Source organism: Pimephales promelas, chromosome 17 (genome assembly GCF_988280905.1).
Source record: "Pimephales promelas chromosome 17, fPimPro1.hap1.1, whole genome shotgun sequence".
In the NCBI taxonomy this organism is placed as follows: Eukaryota; Metazoa; Chordata; class Actinopteri; order Cypriniformes; family Leuciscidae; genus Pimephales; species Pimephales promelas.
Genome location: NC_142785.1, coordinates 32,004,317 through 32,018,017, shown reverse-complemented (window position 1 = coordinate 32,018,017; position 13,701 = coordinate 32,004,317). Strand labels below are relative to the sequence as shown.

At 34.2% G+C, this 13,701-nt stretch overlaps 1 protein-coding gene across 3 annotated transcripts; it reads left to right on the top strand.

Annotated features, from left to right (window-relative positions):
* The first annotated feature begins 449 nt into the window (after window positions 1-449).
* Window positions 450-12,263, top strand: LOC120474786 (uncharacterized). Of its 3 annotated transcripts, XM_039665411.2 has the most exons (8): window positions 450-783; window positions 3,265-3,338; window positions 5,539-5,832; window positions 5,928-5,963; window positions 6,299-6,331; window positions 6,652-8,869; window positions 10,505-10,584; window positions 10,766-10,832. In XM_039665411.2, exons 2-6 carry the CDS (start codon window positions 3,275-3,277, stop codon window positions 6,855-6,857), a joined length of 633 nt encoding a protein of 210 aa, XP_039521345.2. In that variant the 5' UTR covers window positions 450-783; window positions 3,265-3,274; the 3' UTR covers window positions 6,858-8,869; window positions 10,505-10,584; window positions 10,766-10,832. The 3 variants fall into 3 exon arrangements, with proteins under 3 accessions (XP_039521345.2, XP_088978509.1, XP_039521343.2); XM_089122383.1 differs by lacking the exons at window positions 5,928-5,963; window positions 6,299-6,331; window positions 6,652-8,869; window positions 10,505-10,584; window positions 10,766-10,832 and adding exons at window positions 11,158-11,211; window positions 11,376-12,263 and having other exon boundaries at window positions 637-783; XM_039665409.2 differs by lacking the exons at window positions 450-783; window positions 3,265-3,338; window positions 5,539-5,832; ... (1 more) ...; window positions 6,299-6,331; window positions 6,652-8,869 and adding exons at window positions 9,878-10,235; window positions 11,158-11,211; window positions 11,376-12,263 and having other exon boundaries at window positions 10,766-11,062.
* The last annotated feature ends 1,438 nt before the right edge of the window (window positions 12,264-13,701 follow it).

The following is a 13,701-nucleotide window of genomic DNA, read 5'->3' as shown; positions in this document are numbered from 1 at the left end:
TAATTAGTATTAGTTATTATTTGTTTTTTACTGTGAAGCACTTTGTGACCCTTCATGTCTGTGAAAAGTGCTATATAAGTAAAGTTTACGTACTTACTATCCCAGTAAAACTAAGTCAGTGTAGAAGAGACACACAGCTGATCAGGATGCCATATTTATTACAAGTGAACTAAACTTATTCCCGGGAAATCTTTCGACATTTGTTTTTAAATGTTGGATCCCACTTTAAATTAAGTGGCTTTAAGTATGTAGGCCTACTTATTTTTCTGTGTAAGTACACTGTATTGTTTTCATGTTGTATTGTAAAACACTTTTGCTGCTGTTGTATGTGATACAGGAGGTGAGATTAGGGACAGGTGTGTGTTTAATATATTGTATAAAAGATTGTAGATAAGACTATGGTATATACTGAAGTGAAGTGGGGGTTTGTGTGCTTGCTGTTTTTACCTATAAATGCCACAAGCATTTGAAACCAGAACAAGACTGGATATCAGTACGAATCTATGCTACATATTGACAGCGAACTTTACATGCATGGCCGAGTAAGTGCTGTTTGTAATTGGAAATTAAAACATGTGTTTGTCATGAGTTTGGTGGTTTGACCACCTCTATGTTTTTGTCACCGCCTCCGTGTTGTGACGTAGCCAAAGGCGTTGCTGAGTCACGTGGTTTTATGATGGCGGAGAAGACTGTACCAAGACTGTAGTTTCTATTCTATTCTCCCTTTTTTATTTTCAATTCTAATGCCTTTTTCTTTTTCCTTAAAGCATCGAAGTCGAGTAGGTGAGCATATGATGTCATTCAAGTTCAGCCGATGTATTTCAGTCCTGTTCATTAGCAGCGCTAACTTAAGCGATGATGTTTTCCTGTTGTCCGAAACAACTTGCGATAGAGTGCCGAAGTTATGACGTCACTTTGTAGGACAACTCGGAAGTTTGCGGCGCATGGGTTCCCTCAGTCGAAAAGCAATGCATTTTCCCCATAGACTTTTGGAAAAATCGCAAAAAATAAGATCTGTGTTCAACAAAGAGTTGTGACCCTTACACGTTTTGTCTAGCAAGATAATCTTTACAAGTTAATCCAAAATGTATGAGGCTGAGCCATTCCACCGAAAGGGTGACATTTCTGTCCCCAGGACCTTATATGTATAAAATTGCATGAAAATTATCTCTAAAATACGTTTTATTATTAAGCAAAATGTCATGCACATTTAGCTAACTACAAATTAAAAACGTATAATTAAAAACATTAACAAAAACGACACCGAACACTAAAAAATAGCATTTTCTGCATGTCCCAACTCTCTATCTCTAAACTCTACCATGAAATATTATGATTAAAATCCTTCAGAAATCTGATTTTTTTCTTGCATTGTTGTGTAAAAAAAGAAAAAAAACATTTGATCTAATATTTTAGATAAAATACACATTTTAGTCATGTCTCCAGGTTTTCACTCAGTCCTGTTACACTATTACATCCCCCCGCTGAATAACGTAGAATATTCCACAAGACACATTTTCAACAGTAAGTTTCATCATCTGGATCTTCTGAAGGCAATACTATTTGTTTCTTTTTCTAAAAAATAAAATTCAACCACTATTTTTATCATTTTTGTTTGGCCCATAATTTATACAATTATTTAATGAATTAATTCTAAAACAAAATTATAAGCTTGAGGCTTCGGTCGTCTTTAAAATGAAAAAAAAATGCCTTTGTGTGTTTTATATCAAAATACACCTTGCTTTAATAGTGATTTTATTGGCACAAATATCAATTTTTTGAACATATAACCAACAGTTTCTTTAAAATAAACACTTTCTTGTGGGGAAAACAAAGGAATTAATTGACATGCTTCTAAACTTGCTTTTTAAATGACACATGATTTTCGGTAACAGGATTGAGAAAACATGCGTCCATATTCTGCTTAAACCTTGTAAAAAAATAAATAAAGTTGCCTGAGATTGACCAATACAAATTTTGAATAGTTAAATATGTGTAGTATTAGATTCAAAGTTGAAAAAGATCAAAAATAAATTTAATTTTTGAAGAGTTACAACAAGCATTCAAGCACCCATTCAAAAATCCTATAGCTCACTTTTGGCCTAGAGTGATGTCGTAACTTCGACAATACAGCATATGAAGACGATATTCTTCCCTTAGTAGACCACTTCTGTTGTTTATATTATACATCAAATGAGTAAGGAATGTCGCCACTGAATCACAGCAATTCTGAAAGTGAAAGTGATAGTCTATAAATTCACTGGACGAAGTCATAAACTACAAATAGCCAAATAGTTTGCACAAATCTCCCTTTTTAAATCGAAACTCTGCGTTTCTATGAATTGGAATGCAAGTATGTCTTTTGTTGTGTAGTGATTAATTGTTTTACTTTTACATTGTCCCTGTACAGCAAGGTCCCGATGGGCCATTAGGCCTACGTGAAATGTTGGTTAGATTAATTGAATATTCAATAATAATTCAATGTATGGCAGACCAGAATGATTATCACAGTTACAGTAAATTGTTACAGGTCTCGGTCGGTACACAGGACAGGTTGTAGTCTATTGAGTGCAGTTCAACCCTCACCGAGGTCCACTCTCTTTGCACCTCATCTTGCTTTCACTTAAAAGTACTCACTGATCAAACACTTTAGACTGATTGGTTAAGTCATCACTCTAGTTGCTATAGAAACAGTCAGCATCCTTCTGGTCCAGCCTGAAATATAAGCTTTATTGGTGCTATTTGAACATTTATGGGGAAGTTTATGGCATGTCATATTTTGAAATATGTTATCTAAATGTGAGGATTTTCAGGATTGTCTGATTTAAATAAACAGGACTTGGTCTTGGATGCCTGAAATAGATACCCAGAGGTGTTGCAAATATAGTGCTTTTCTTAGAAAGAGACTTTGTTTACGTACAGCTAGTGAAAGCAGTGAATGATGTATGATGATTAGCCTAACAAATGTTGACAAGTTTGTCAAAAAGTCATCTAATTTTCATCTTTGTGATTAAGTCGTTTTAAATAAAAGTGTCTGCTAATTAAACGATTAAATGTAAGTGAATACAGATGATTTGTGATTTACAGCAGTACCTGGGGGTTCAATTCATTATACAGCTATTTAGTCTGCACACAGTGACTTTTAGTCCAGGATAGATACGGTGATCAACACACTGGACAAGTTCTTCCTTTATATAGCTGGTTGGAGCACAAATGCAATTTCACTTCAGATCTAAATGTTTGTCATGTGTTTTTTTTTTCCAGAAGCACAGGCATGGGTGCTGGTAATGTGCTGATGTTCATTCTGGTGTGGACTTTCACAGCTGTCTGTCACGCTGGTAAGAGAATATATTTACTTTCTCTAAGCTAACTCATCATGTGACCCAGAGTCACATTTAGCCGCTCAGCTTGTAGAAACCTTCAGGTTCAAAAATGCTTTTTTTTTTTTTTCATGAAACACAAAGGTAGGCAAAGGTAAAGGTAGGTAGTTATTTTTTATTATACATAAAACACTATGTGTTACACTAGTCTACACTAACCACAGCCTAGGCTATGTAGTATCTAACTAACGTTAGATATTTGTTTTGATAGAGCAAATTGTTAATGGATACTTTGACTGCCTGTTGCTATGGTTACTCACAGCTGTTGTGGGCAGCGCATTTATTTATTAATTTCGAATGGTAAACAGGCAGTTTCACCAGAGAACTACTTTACTAGGTGTCCTCTATCACTTTTTAACGGACACCCTGCAGCCAATCAGAATCGAGTATTCACCCAGACCATGGTATAACATTGGATAATATACAGCATTGGCTGCTTAAATCTTGCCTACTACTGAACAAAAAGAAAACTGTTGCTGTGGTTTTCACAAAAAAACAAAACAACAACAACAACAACATAAAACTAGAGCTGTCCAATGTGTTTCTTGGGGAAGTGGAACTTGACATTGTAGAGGAGTTAAAGTACCTCGGGGTCACACTGGACCCAACACTTTCTTTTTAAAAAACACATCAAACTTACAAACAGAATTAATTTCAATTTACATCATTTTAAACAAATCAGATCATCAATGAGAATTACTTCTGCTAAATTGTTCCTAAACTCAATGATATTTTCACATATAGATTACTGCATTACAACCAGTGTTGCGTGTAACTAATTACTAAGTAATTAGGTACTGTAATTTAATTACATTTCCCTTGAAAATGTAAAGTAAGGGATTACTCTTAATTTATCTGTAATTTAATTACAGTTACTTCTGATGTAATTGAGGTAAATACTGTGTAACAATCCGATCTCACGGCGATTCATATGCATTTTATGAGGTGTCTAAATGTTACCAAATTCGTATGAATTATTGTAAAATATGGATGAAAAAAGTGTGAAATGTCATGAAATCAGACACAAAACAATAGTGGGTTTAACATCAAAATGTATTGTCTGATGTTAAAAAGTATGTTTTTATAATGTAACCTTCTCCACCTTGGTCAGTTTAAGGATAATTCATGCAATTTTATAGTATTTATTTGAAAGAATTAAAACAGATTCATGTCTATCCTTGTATTATTCAGATGGTTGAGATTGATATAGGATTTTAAAAGTAATTAAATACTTTTTAAGAGAGAGTAATTAGTACAGTAATCTACTTACACTGTTGAAGAGGTAATTAATTACTTTTTTAGAGTAACTTACCCAACACTGATTACAACGTGGTCACTCACTGGAATTATAGAAATGTTATTAAAAAATCAATAAAAAATACTTGATCAAAAACCTCTGTCATACCATCAGTGTAATATTTTAGGAAAATACAATATGCTAAATTTTGAAAACTTTATTAATTTTAAAAATAGCTGTTTAATTTATAACGTTTTGCATGGACTGGCTCCAGCTGCACTTTCTACACACATTAAACCAAGGTCTGACAGAGGTTGTTGTACCAGAGGTGATATAGAGATATATAGTGATGCGGGAGCATAGAAAAACTACCTTTGAACAAACTCTTATGTCTGTCAGAAGAGGTCATTTTTGGAAAAGCATCCCAACAAACATTAGGGAATGTCCTACTTACTGCACATTTAAAAAGCACCTAAAAAAGCTTTTAAAAAGTTCCCAGTTGAATAATTTTATTGATAGCCTACAATTTATACTGTCTGAATGTGTTTCTCGCTTGATGTTGTAAATTGTCATATTCTACTGTTGCATTATTTTATATGTTGTTGTCTCTCTGCCTCGGACTACATGTGAAAATTAGCAACCTGGCTCATTTACAGCCTTTACAGAAATGTTAGATTGTCCATTAATGTGCACTGTCCCGAATAAAAAAAAATAAATAAAAAAAAAAAAATAATTTTTAAGTTGGTCAGTGAATACATTGGAAATCCTTTCTTATTGCTTTTGACATTTAAATAAAAGTTAAAGATAATTAACAAATCACTGATTATTTATTTTATTGCATTAAATAAATGAATGCACCAACTTTACTGGAAATGGGGCTGTAGTTTTCTGTTAATGTATTAAACTGATTTCTTTTTTCAGATGAAATGAGTGTAAACTGTGAGGATGTGACTGGAACTGCGAGTGAAGAAGTAACTTTAACCTGCAGCGTCTCTCTGAAGAAGTCTGGATGCTGCTTTACAGTGTATAAGTTTCTATATCCTGAGAGATATAATGACCCAACAATCTGTAAAGAGTTTCCTCAGGACTCCTGTGAACAGAGAAACAGCTTCACATGCAGATTCACTCCAACTACAGTAATGAAGGAGCAATTCAGATTCTTTATCGTGACAGAGTGTGGATGGGAACGAACAGAATTCACTGTGAACATAACAGGTACAGTGTTTAATACTGCTGTTTATAGTTCAATAAATGTTTGCAACTGTACTTTATTTCCAATCTACTAACAGTGGTTTAAAATCTGTTAACAGAGACCAGTAAACATGAACCTGTCACTGAAGATCCTGGTAAGAAATATATTACATATTATAATTATTTATAATTGAATACAAAGTGGTTACTCTAACAAAATACATGAAGCTGTTAAACAGTCATTATAAAACAACTTACTGATGCTGTTTTTGTTATATACATACACATAACTGTATATAATCAATTAAGCAACACTTCAACTTTACTTTTGACGATTAAAGGGACAAATTACATTTCTATAGATTAATTAAACTGATGTAAACTCAAATGTCTGCAGTGTATGCTGTGCTGATGTTTAAAACTCAACGTTTTCAACTCTACATTTACAGTATTTTCCATCTACTAACAGTGTTTTAATATCTGTTCACAGAGCACAGCAAACATCTAGTTACTGAAGATCCTGGTAAGAAAGATATTAAATTCTATTATAACTCTTTGTTACAGAGTATGAATTCAAGTTACTCACAGAAGACAGAAAGATTCTCCACAGTTGTTTGAATTTTATTTCATTTGAATTTTGTTTCTGTATAGAGTACATTTAGATATGTATAGAAATTATATACTATTATATACTAGATTATATACTAGATATAAATTATATACTAGAAATTCTAACAGCGGCAGAAATATATTGTGAAGTCTGTGATGCTATAACAGTGTAAACAGTGTTATTACTCATTATTACTGAATATTCTTAATTATATTATAAATGATATTAAACAGGTCTTGGATATAAGGCCATTATCAACAATGTTGTGGGCTCTGTCATCGTCTCCTTCATTCTCGCCATCGTCATCATCGGGGCGACGGTCTTTCATGTAATTAGGGTCAGACGCAACTACCGTTCTGGATTCCAGATGAACTATGAAAGAGGTGCTTCTGCAGAACCAACAATGAGGACAGTAAATGCTCAGAGTGAAACTAGATGAATGAAGAGAGTTTTGTTTCATTTTTCATGCATGAAACACGACTCAACATGACTTTCATTGAACTAAAACTCATATACTTGTGAGTTACAACATTTTAGATCATTATTGAGCAATTATTCAGCCAATATTTGGCCATGTTTAGATATTCTGCATCAAGACTTTAATAATTTGAGTAAAATATTATTTTATTTTAGCATTTTTGAGTGTCATATATCCACATTGTATTTGCCATTGCCACATGTATATACCAATAGCATTTTAATTGTTTTTATTAAATTTTTAAAGTCTCCTGATAATCGCAATATTGTCCAAGATCTCTTTTAAGTATTTCTAATCAACTTTAATATCTGTGATGGGAAAACTATACTAGTGACGATTAAAGTTAATCTATGGTAATTGATGATGTAGGAATATAAAGTCAGAAAGCTAAACTGTAACACATGTTAATATAAGTTAAGCATTTGCTGGATGATGATGATGCATCAGCCTATGTGTTTTTTTGTTTTTATTAAGTTATTTGACAGGGACAGTGCATTAATTAACATTACTGTACATGCACCAGATTTAGCCAAAAGGCTATTGAATATAATTTAATATGATTTATTAATAGAAATATTTGCTCATTTAGTTGTTATAGCACAAAAATGACAAATATTAAATGAGGGATAAGATGGTATCTACTGGATAAACTTTTCAGAACTGATAATTTACTTTTGATGTAATTCTTATGAATATTTACATATTTTTTTAAGTGGCATTAATGTAAAATAATAAATTAGCTATTGTATTTCATTTTATTTTGACAATGTAGTTGAATAATTGAAAACCGATAACAGACAACGCAGAATCCCAGTAACAGAGATTAATCTGAAAGGTCAAATGATTCTTTGAGTTATATACATGCTAATGAACATTTACATATTTAATTGCCCATATATTTTAATTGAAGATGTGTCATAATGGATACACAAAGCGAATTTAATGATTTCTTTCAATTCACCGATAGATTTTACTAAAAACAAACATGTCTGAAATATAAATCTAATAACGTAAAAAATTAAATAACCCAATTAATTACAATAAGTATAAGTCTAAACATAATAAAACAAGTTACAGCATGCCACTTATTATTTTGCGTCAACTTTTTACCCCACAAATCCAAAAACACTAATGTGTCCACAAATCACTTAATAACATAGACACAAGACAACATGATCACAATAGCCTACAGTGTCATTATTTACACTATCCTCCTGAGACACAAAATTTAAATCAATTATCCTGACTAATTGTCCTGTTTCGGCTGACTAAATCTCACAAATGTTGATATTCAGATGCAATGACAAAATAGTAGGCATTCATTAAAAGTGTTGAGATGAGATTTTGTGGCATCTATTGTCAGGAGAGAAAGATTTTGCCGCATTCTCCTGCCGGCAGAGGGCGGTCCTGCTCGGAGGAACTTTTCTTCGACCAATATTACTCTGTACATCCTCTAAAGGCCTAGAGACTTTAGAGAATACAGAAATCAATAAATAAATAAAAACTATGAGGAAATGTACCAAAATTATCGCGTGACGTTCGACTGTTTTATTAAGTATTAAAACTAGGTTAATTAAATCATATTTTATTCATTTCTGACAGTTACTGATGCTTTACTTGATTTTCACATGTTAAGTTAGATCAACTCTTTTTTTGAAAGGTGTTTCTATATCATTTTCTTTGACAGAAGATTTTTTTATAGGGCTCTTATTTTGTTATTCTGGGGAGAGCCTGCCCCATTCCCTCCTTATAAACAGCAAAGGAGCTGCAAGACCACCAGATGATCGAGAGTCTACTCGTGCTGTTCGTCGGAGAATAGAAAAAAGACAAAGATATTGCAAGACAGGCTGAAGTAATTACCGCTACGGATTAAACCCTGAAGGATTTATTTTTTTTCCGTTGTTTTTTTCTGAGTGACACACAAAACCAGCAAAGACTCTTATCTCCAAAACTACAGCAAACACAACCAAAAGGTATGTATCGTTTAATAGAAAACTTTTTAGAAAATAAATTAATCAAATTTGGAAATTTTTCATGCTACGAAAAAAATAAAAATATAATTTTACATTGGCATATGACTGTTCTTATTTGACATTTCATATCGCAGGGAGGGAATAGGAGGACGGTTTTTAGTGAATACCGTATAATGTTATTTGGCTAATCTAAAGTTACAGCTTATGAACCCAAGGCAGTCTTTTTTAACTCTTTCACACGAGAGGAATTTCTCGTGATCATTCTCATTATTAATGTGTCAATTGAAATGTTTTAAACTATATGATGCATGATTGTAACGCCTGTATGTTTCATGTTGCAGAGCTCGTTATATCTTTTTTGTATTTAACATGTAATAATATTTTTAATTAAGATATTAAGTTAGTTTTAAGACATGTTGTTATATATGTATATTTTGTGTGTGTGGGGGGTGGGTGGGTGTTGGCATTATAGTTAATGACATGTTTAAGGGTAACCTGGAGACCAAGACCCAGACAATCGTTACAATCATCCCGCAGCGAATAACAATTCATTGCCATTTCAAGTACATGTTTACTGTGAAAGTCTCCCTTATGGAGTCATCTCGCTCGAGGCACAACATTGTGACTTGTATTGTTTGTAATGATGGAAAATGCTGAAGATAAACTGCATGCATTCCTTCTTTGACGCATGGTTTAACGACTGTATGTGGTGATGCAATCTATTAATAACCTGTTTTCCTTTAATGAGGGATAGATTGACAAGTTCTTTATAGTTGGATAAGGGTTTTACAAAGAAGAAAAATCTCCCTGTTGTGTTTGTTCAGGTGTGCAATAGTAAAGGGAAACAACAACACTCCCGTGACTCTTTGAATGCTTTCATCCGTATTACAATTATAGCATTGAAGAGTTGAGCAATTATGTCCAAGTTATTAAAATACTTCACATATTCAACCTAGTAACCGATTTATAGTCTATATTCACTGGGAGGATTTGCAGTATTGGAATGTCAGCTGTCTTCAGCATTACATCATGAAGGGGAGATTTGACAGCACCGACTGCTCTTTTACATTTACATTTATTTATTTAGCTGACACTTTTATCCAAAGCGACTTACAATTGCTATAGATGTCAGAGGTCACACGCCTCTGGAGCAACTAGGGGTTAAGTGTCTTGCTCAGGGACACATTGATGTCTCACAGTGGATTCGATCCTGGGTCTCTCACACCAAAGGCATGTGTCTTATCCACTGCGCCGTCACCACACCCACTTATAAAAGGGAAAGTAAAAGTGTAGCCATTATAAAGCTGTGTGAGCTGTAGAGAGAGTCAGAGTGAACACACACACGCTGCAGAGACACACACCAGAGGTGAGCAATAACTTTCTCAACAGGAACATCTTGATATTTACTGATCCACACACTACGGTCAAATGATGGCAGACTTGTTGTTTTTGGTTGATCTATTCCTAAAGGATTTGATTTAATCCAAGCAAACTTTTGCTGATAAATTCTGACATTTCTGCTTAACTTTTAGTAAATCGTCTCAATCTACTATTTAATCTCTGGCGCTTCCTTATTAGTCTCGTTGTTTAAGTTTCACTCTTAATGCAATTTTCTGTTATTTTTTTCTATTGCAGAATGAAAACCATGAATGCTGTGAATGCAGTTCAACTGTTCATTGTAGTTTGGACTTTCACTGCTGTCTGTCAAGCTGACGGTAAGAGAATAAACTTTCCCCTAGAAAGAGTGTGTGTGAATTATAAGAACTCAATTCTAAAATAATGGAAAATGTTTTGTGCATTGCACAATATTCAGTGGAAGTTAATCTGATTTTATTATTAAAGTTTTTTATTATTGTTTAGTTGCTGTATTATATGATATGCATTGTTATTTTTCAGATGACATCAGTGTAAACTGTGAGGATGTGACTGGAACTGTGAGTGAAGAAGTAACTTTAACCTGCAGTGTCTCTCAGAAGAAGTCTGGATGTTGCATTATATTGTATAAGTTTCTATATCCTGAGAGATATAATGACCCAACAATCTGTAGAGAAAAGGTTCCTCCTGGCTCCTGTGAACAGAGAAACAGCTTCACATGCAGATTCACTCCAACTGCAGTAATGAAGGAACAATTCAGATTCTTTATCATGACAGATTGTGGAATGGAACAAACAAAATTCACTGTGGACATAACAGGTACAGTGTTTAATACTGCTGTTTATAACTCAATATATGTTTGCAACTGTACATTTATTTTCAGTCTATAATAGTGGTTTAAAATCTGTTAACAGAGACCAGTAAACATGAGGATCCTGGAAAGAAAGAAAGAAATTATGGAGTTCCTGGTAAGAAAGAAAGTATATTCCATTATAATTATTGATTATTGCGCTCCATGTAAATTATTGAACACAGAAAACTGCTCGTTAGTCTCTTGTAAGCATTTAGCACTTTAAATCACCTGTGAATAAATGCTTTTAAACAATGAAACATTTTAAATGTGCTTTTCCAGAAGAATCTGTCGTGGGTCAATCAGAATCATCTAAAAATGAAAAAGTAGGAAGTCGTGGATTTAAAGTTGCAGTCATCGCTGCTGCTGTGAGCTGTTTCATCATCGTCGTTGTGCCAATCATTTACAAAATGAAACAAAACTACAAACAGAAGAGGAAGTTTCTGGACAACAACCCAGAAAATCATTCAGAAAATATGATCTAATATCACCGACTCAGTGTTACGGAAGCATTGAGTTTCGTTTGCCTTTTAATGTGAACATCATGAAAGACACACACTTTATACTAACTAGTGAAGTATATATCTGTTAAACCTCAAACTACTGAACTATAACTCTGTTTCTGTTTTATATTGATTTCTGTGAAATATTGGTAAATTCTTGGTCTCTTTGATCAGTGTGTGGCTTTAAAGGGTTAGTTCACCCAAAAAAAGAAAATTCTGTCAGTATTTACTCACCCTCATGTTGTTCCAAACCTCTATGTGTTTATTTGTTCTGCTGAACACAAAGGAAGATATTTGGAAGAATGTTGTAATCAAACAGATCTCAGTCCCCATTGACTACCATAGTAGGAAAAAAATACATATGGTAGTCAATGGGGATTGAGATCTGTTTAATTTAAAACATTCTTCCAAATATCTTCCTTTGTGTTCAGCAGAACAAATAAACACATAGAAGTTTGGAACAACATGAGGGTGAGTAAATACTGACAGAATTTTCATTTTTGGGTGAACTAACCCTTTAATGAAGCCTGTGTGAACATTAAAACGAAAAGCTGCAAAACCTACCTTTTTTGTTGTGTTTTGTTTTTATATAATGAATGTTAATTTTGTATTTGAATGTATGGAAAACAATTTTAAACACATTAAATTTTCTAATGATGTAAACGGTGTTGTGTTGCACAGCACGTTTTATTATTTTAAAAAGCAATGGACTTAGAAAACATTTGTTTTTCTCTGAAGATAAATATCTGAACCTGGATCGATTTGCATTATAGCCTATAAAGCAAGACACTTTCACCAGAAAAATAAGTAAAAAAAAAACTTGACTATCAGCCTGCAGACATGGGATAGCTATCCTGACCGATTATTTTGTTCGTCTAATCATGTATTATTTACTTGCAAGAATGTAGCCCCTTAAACTCAGTAATCAGTATTATTCACGTCTCGAGCTTGCGCGAGCTGCCCGCCCCGGCTCTACGGGATGCTTGAGTGTGTTAAGCGCCCTCAAAAGAAAGCAATGCAGTCTACACTGGATGCGGCGAGGGGCGAACATATTACCAACAGTAAACTGATCGCCTGCGCTCTGTTTCTGACGCACTTCACATTTGGTTTTATGTGCTGCTTCAGCCATGACAACATATGAGGTAAAAAAAAAACGCTCGTTGGGCTCTCGCGTCAGAATTTGAGGAAGTGACGAATGCCGTAAAGCAGTCGAATTTTGTAGTTCTTTTGTGCTCGGGTTCCTACCTGCTCCCCGAAGTTAATGGAGTTCCAATGAGATCGCTCTGTCCATTTCTTTTACTGTCTATGGAAGTTACAGAGTGCCAGTAAAAGGCACTCTGTCCATACGGTAATCTCTCTACTGTGCGACAGAGAGTCGGGTATGACGCAATCTTTAGCCTACTTTCACTAAAACTGCTTCTACGGGACCATAACATAAGCTACAAGGTAATGGAGCCTTTTATACATTGTAGTGTTTCTTTAGAAATAAATAAAGGACAAATGGGGTCTTGCCTCAGATGTAAAGTTATTCACCGTCAAAGTGACACCAAAATGAATGGGAGTCAATGGGAATGCTAACACAAGTGAAGTTCTGCTACAAGATGTCAGCTCCCGCGAGGCTTCAACTTCCTTGGTCACTCATCATCTGACCTCGCGACAACTGTCACCCACAGTACCTGTAGTTATCACGAGGCTAGTGACAGAGCTCAGATTGGGAATGTTTTTTTGTTTTTTTTTACTCCGCCCGGGGTGTTATTATATTTTAATAACGAAGGTTAAAATATGGGAGATTTACGGGAAAATACAAATACGGGAGGACGGCGGGAAAGAAGGGTGAAATACGGGACTTTCCCGGCCAAAAGGGATACTTAATTCATTCAACCTCCATGTACCCAGTACCGTACTGTGGGGTCTCAGTCAGGGCCTTCAGTAACGATCATCATCATCACAATCCCCCCCCCCAAGCAGAAATCGCGTGCATGCTATAGAACCGACGCCTATTTTTCATGCGACATTCAAGAATGTTTGAAGCATTTCCAGGTAAAATAGAATAGGAAAATTTGTTTATATGTTATTTAATTTATACACGAATTCATATTTATAAA

Excerpts from the sequence above, each read along its gene's own strand:
- LOC120474786 (XM_039665409.2), top strand. The coding sequence starts at position 10,506 with ATGAAAACCATGAATGCTGTGAATGCAGTTCAACTGTTCATTGTAGTT. Across the intron at positions 10,585-10,765 it reads TGCTGTCTGTCAAGCTGACG|ATGACATCAGTGTAAACTGT; the intron begins GTAAGAGAATAA and ends GTTATTTTTCAG. Across the intron at positions 11,063-11,157 it reads ATTCACTGTGGACATAACAG|AGACCAGTAAACATGAGGAT; the intron begins GTACAGTGTTTA and ends ATCTGTTAACAG.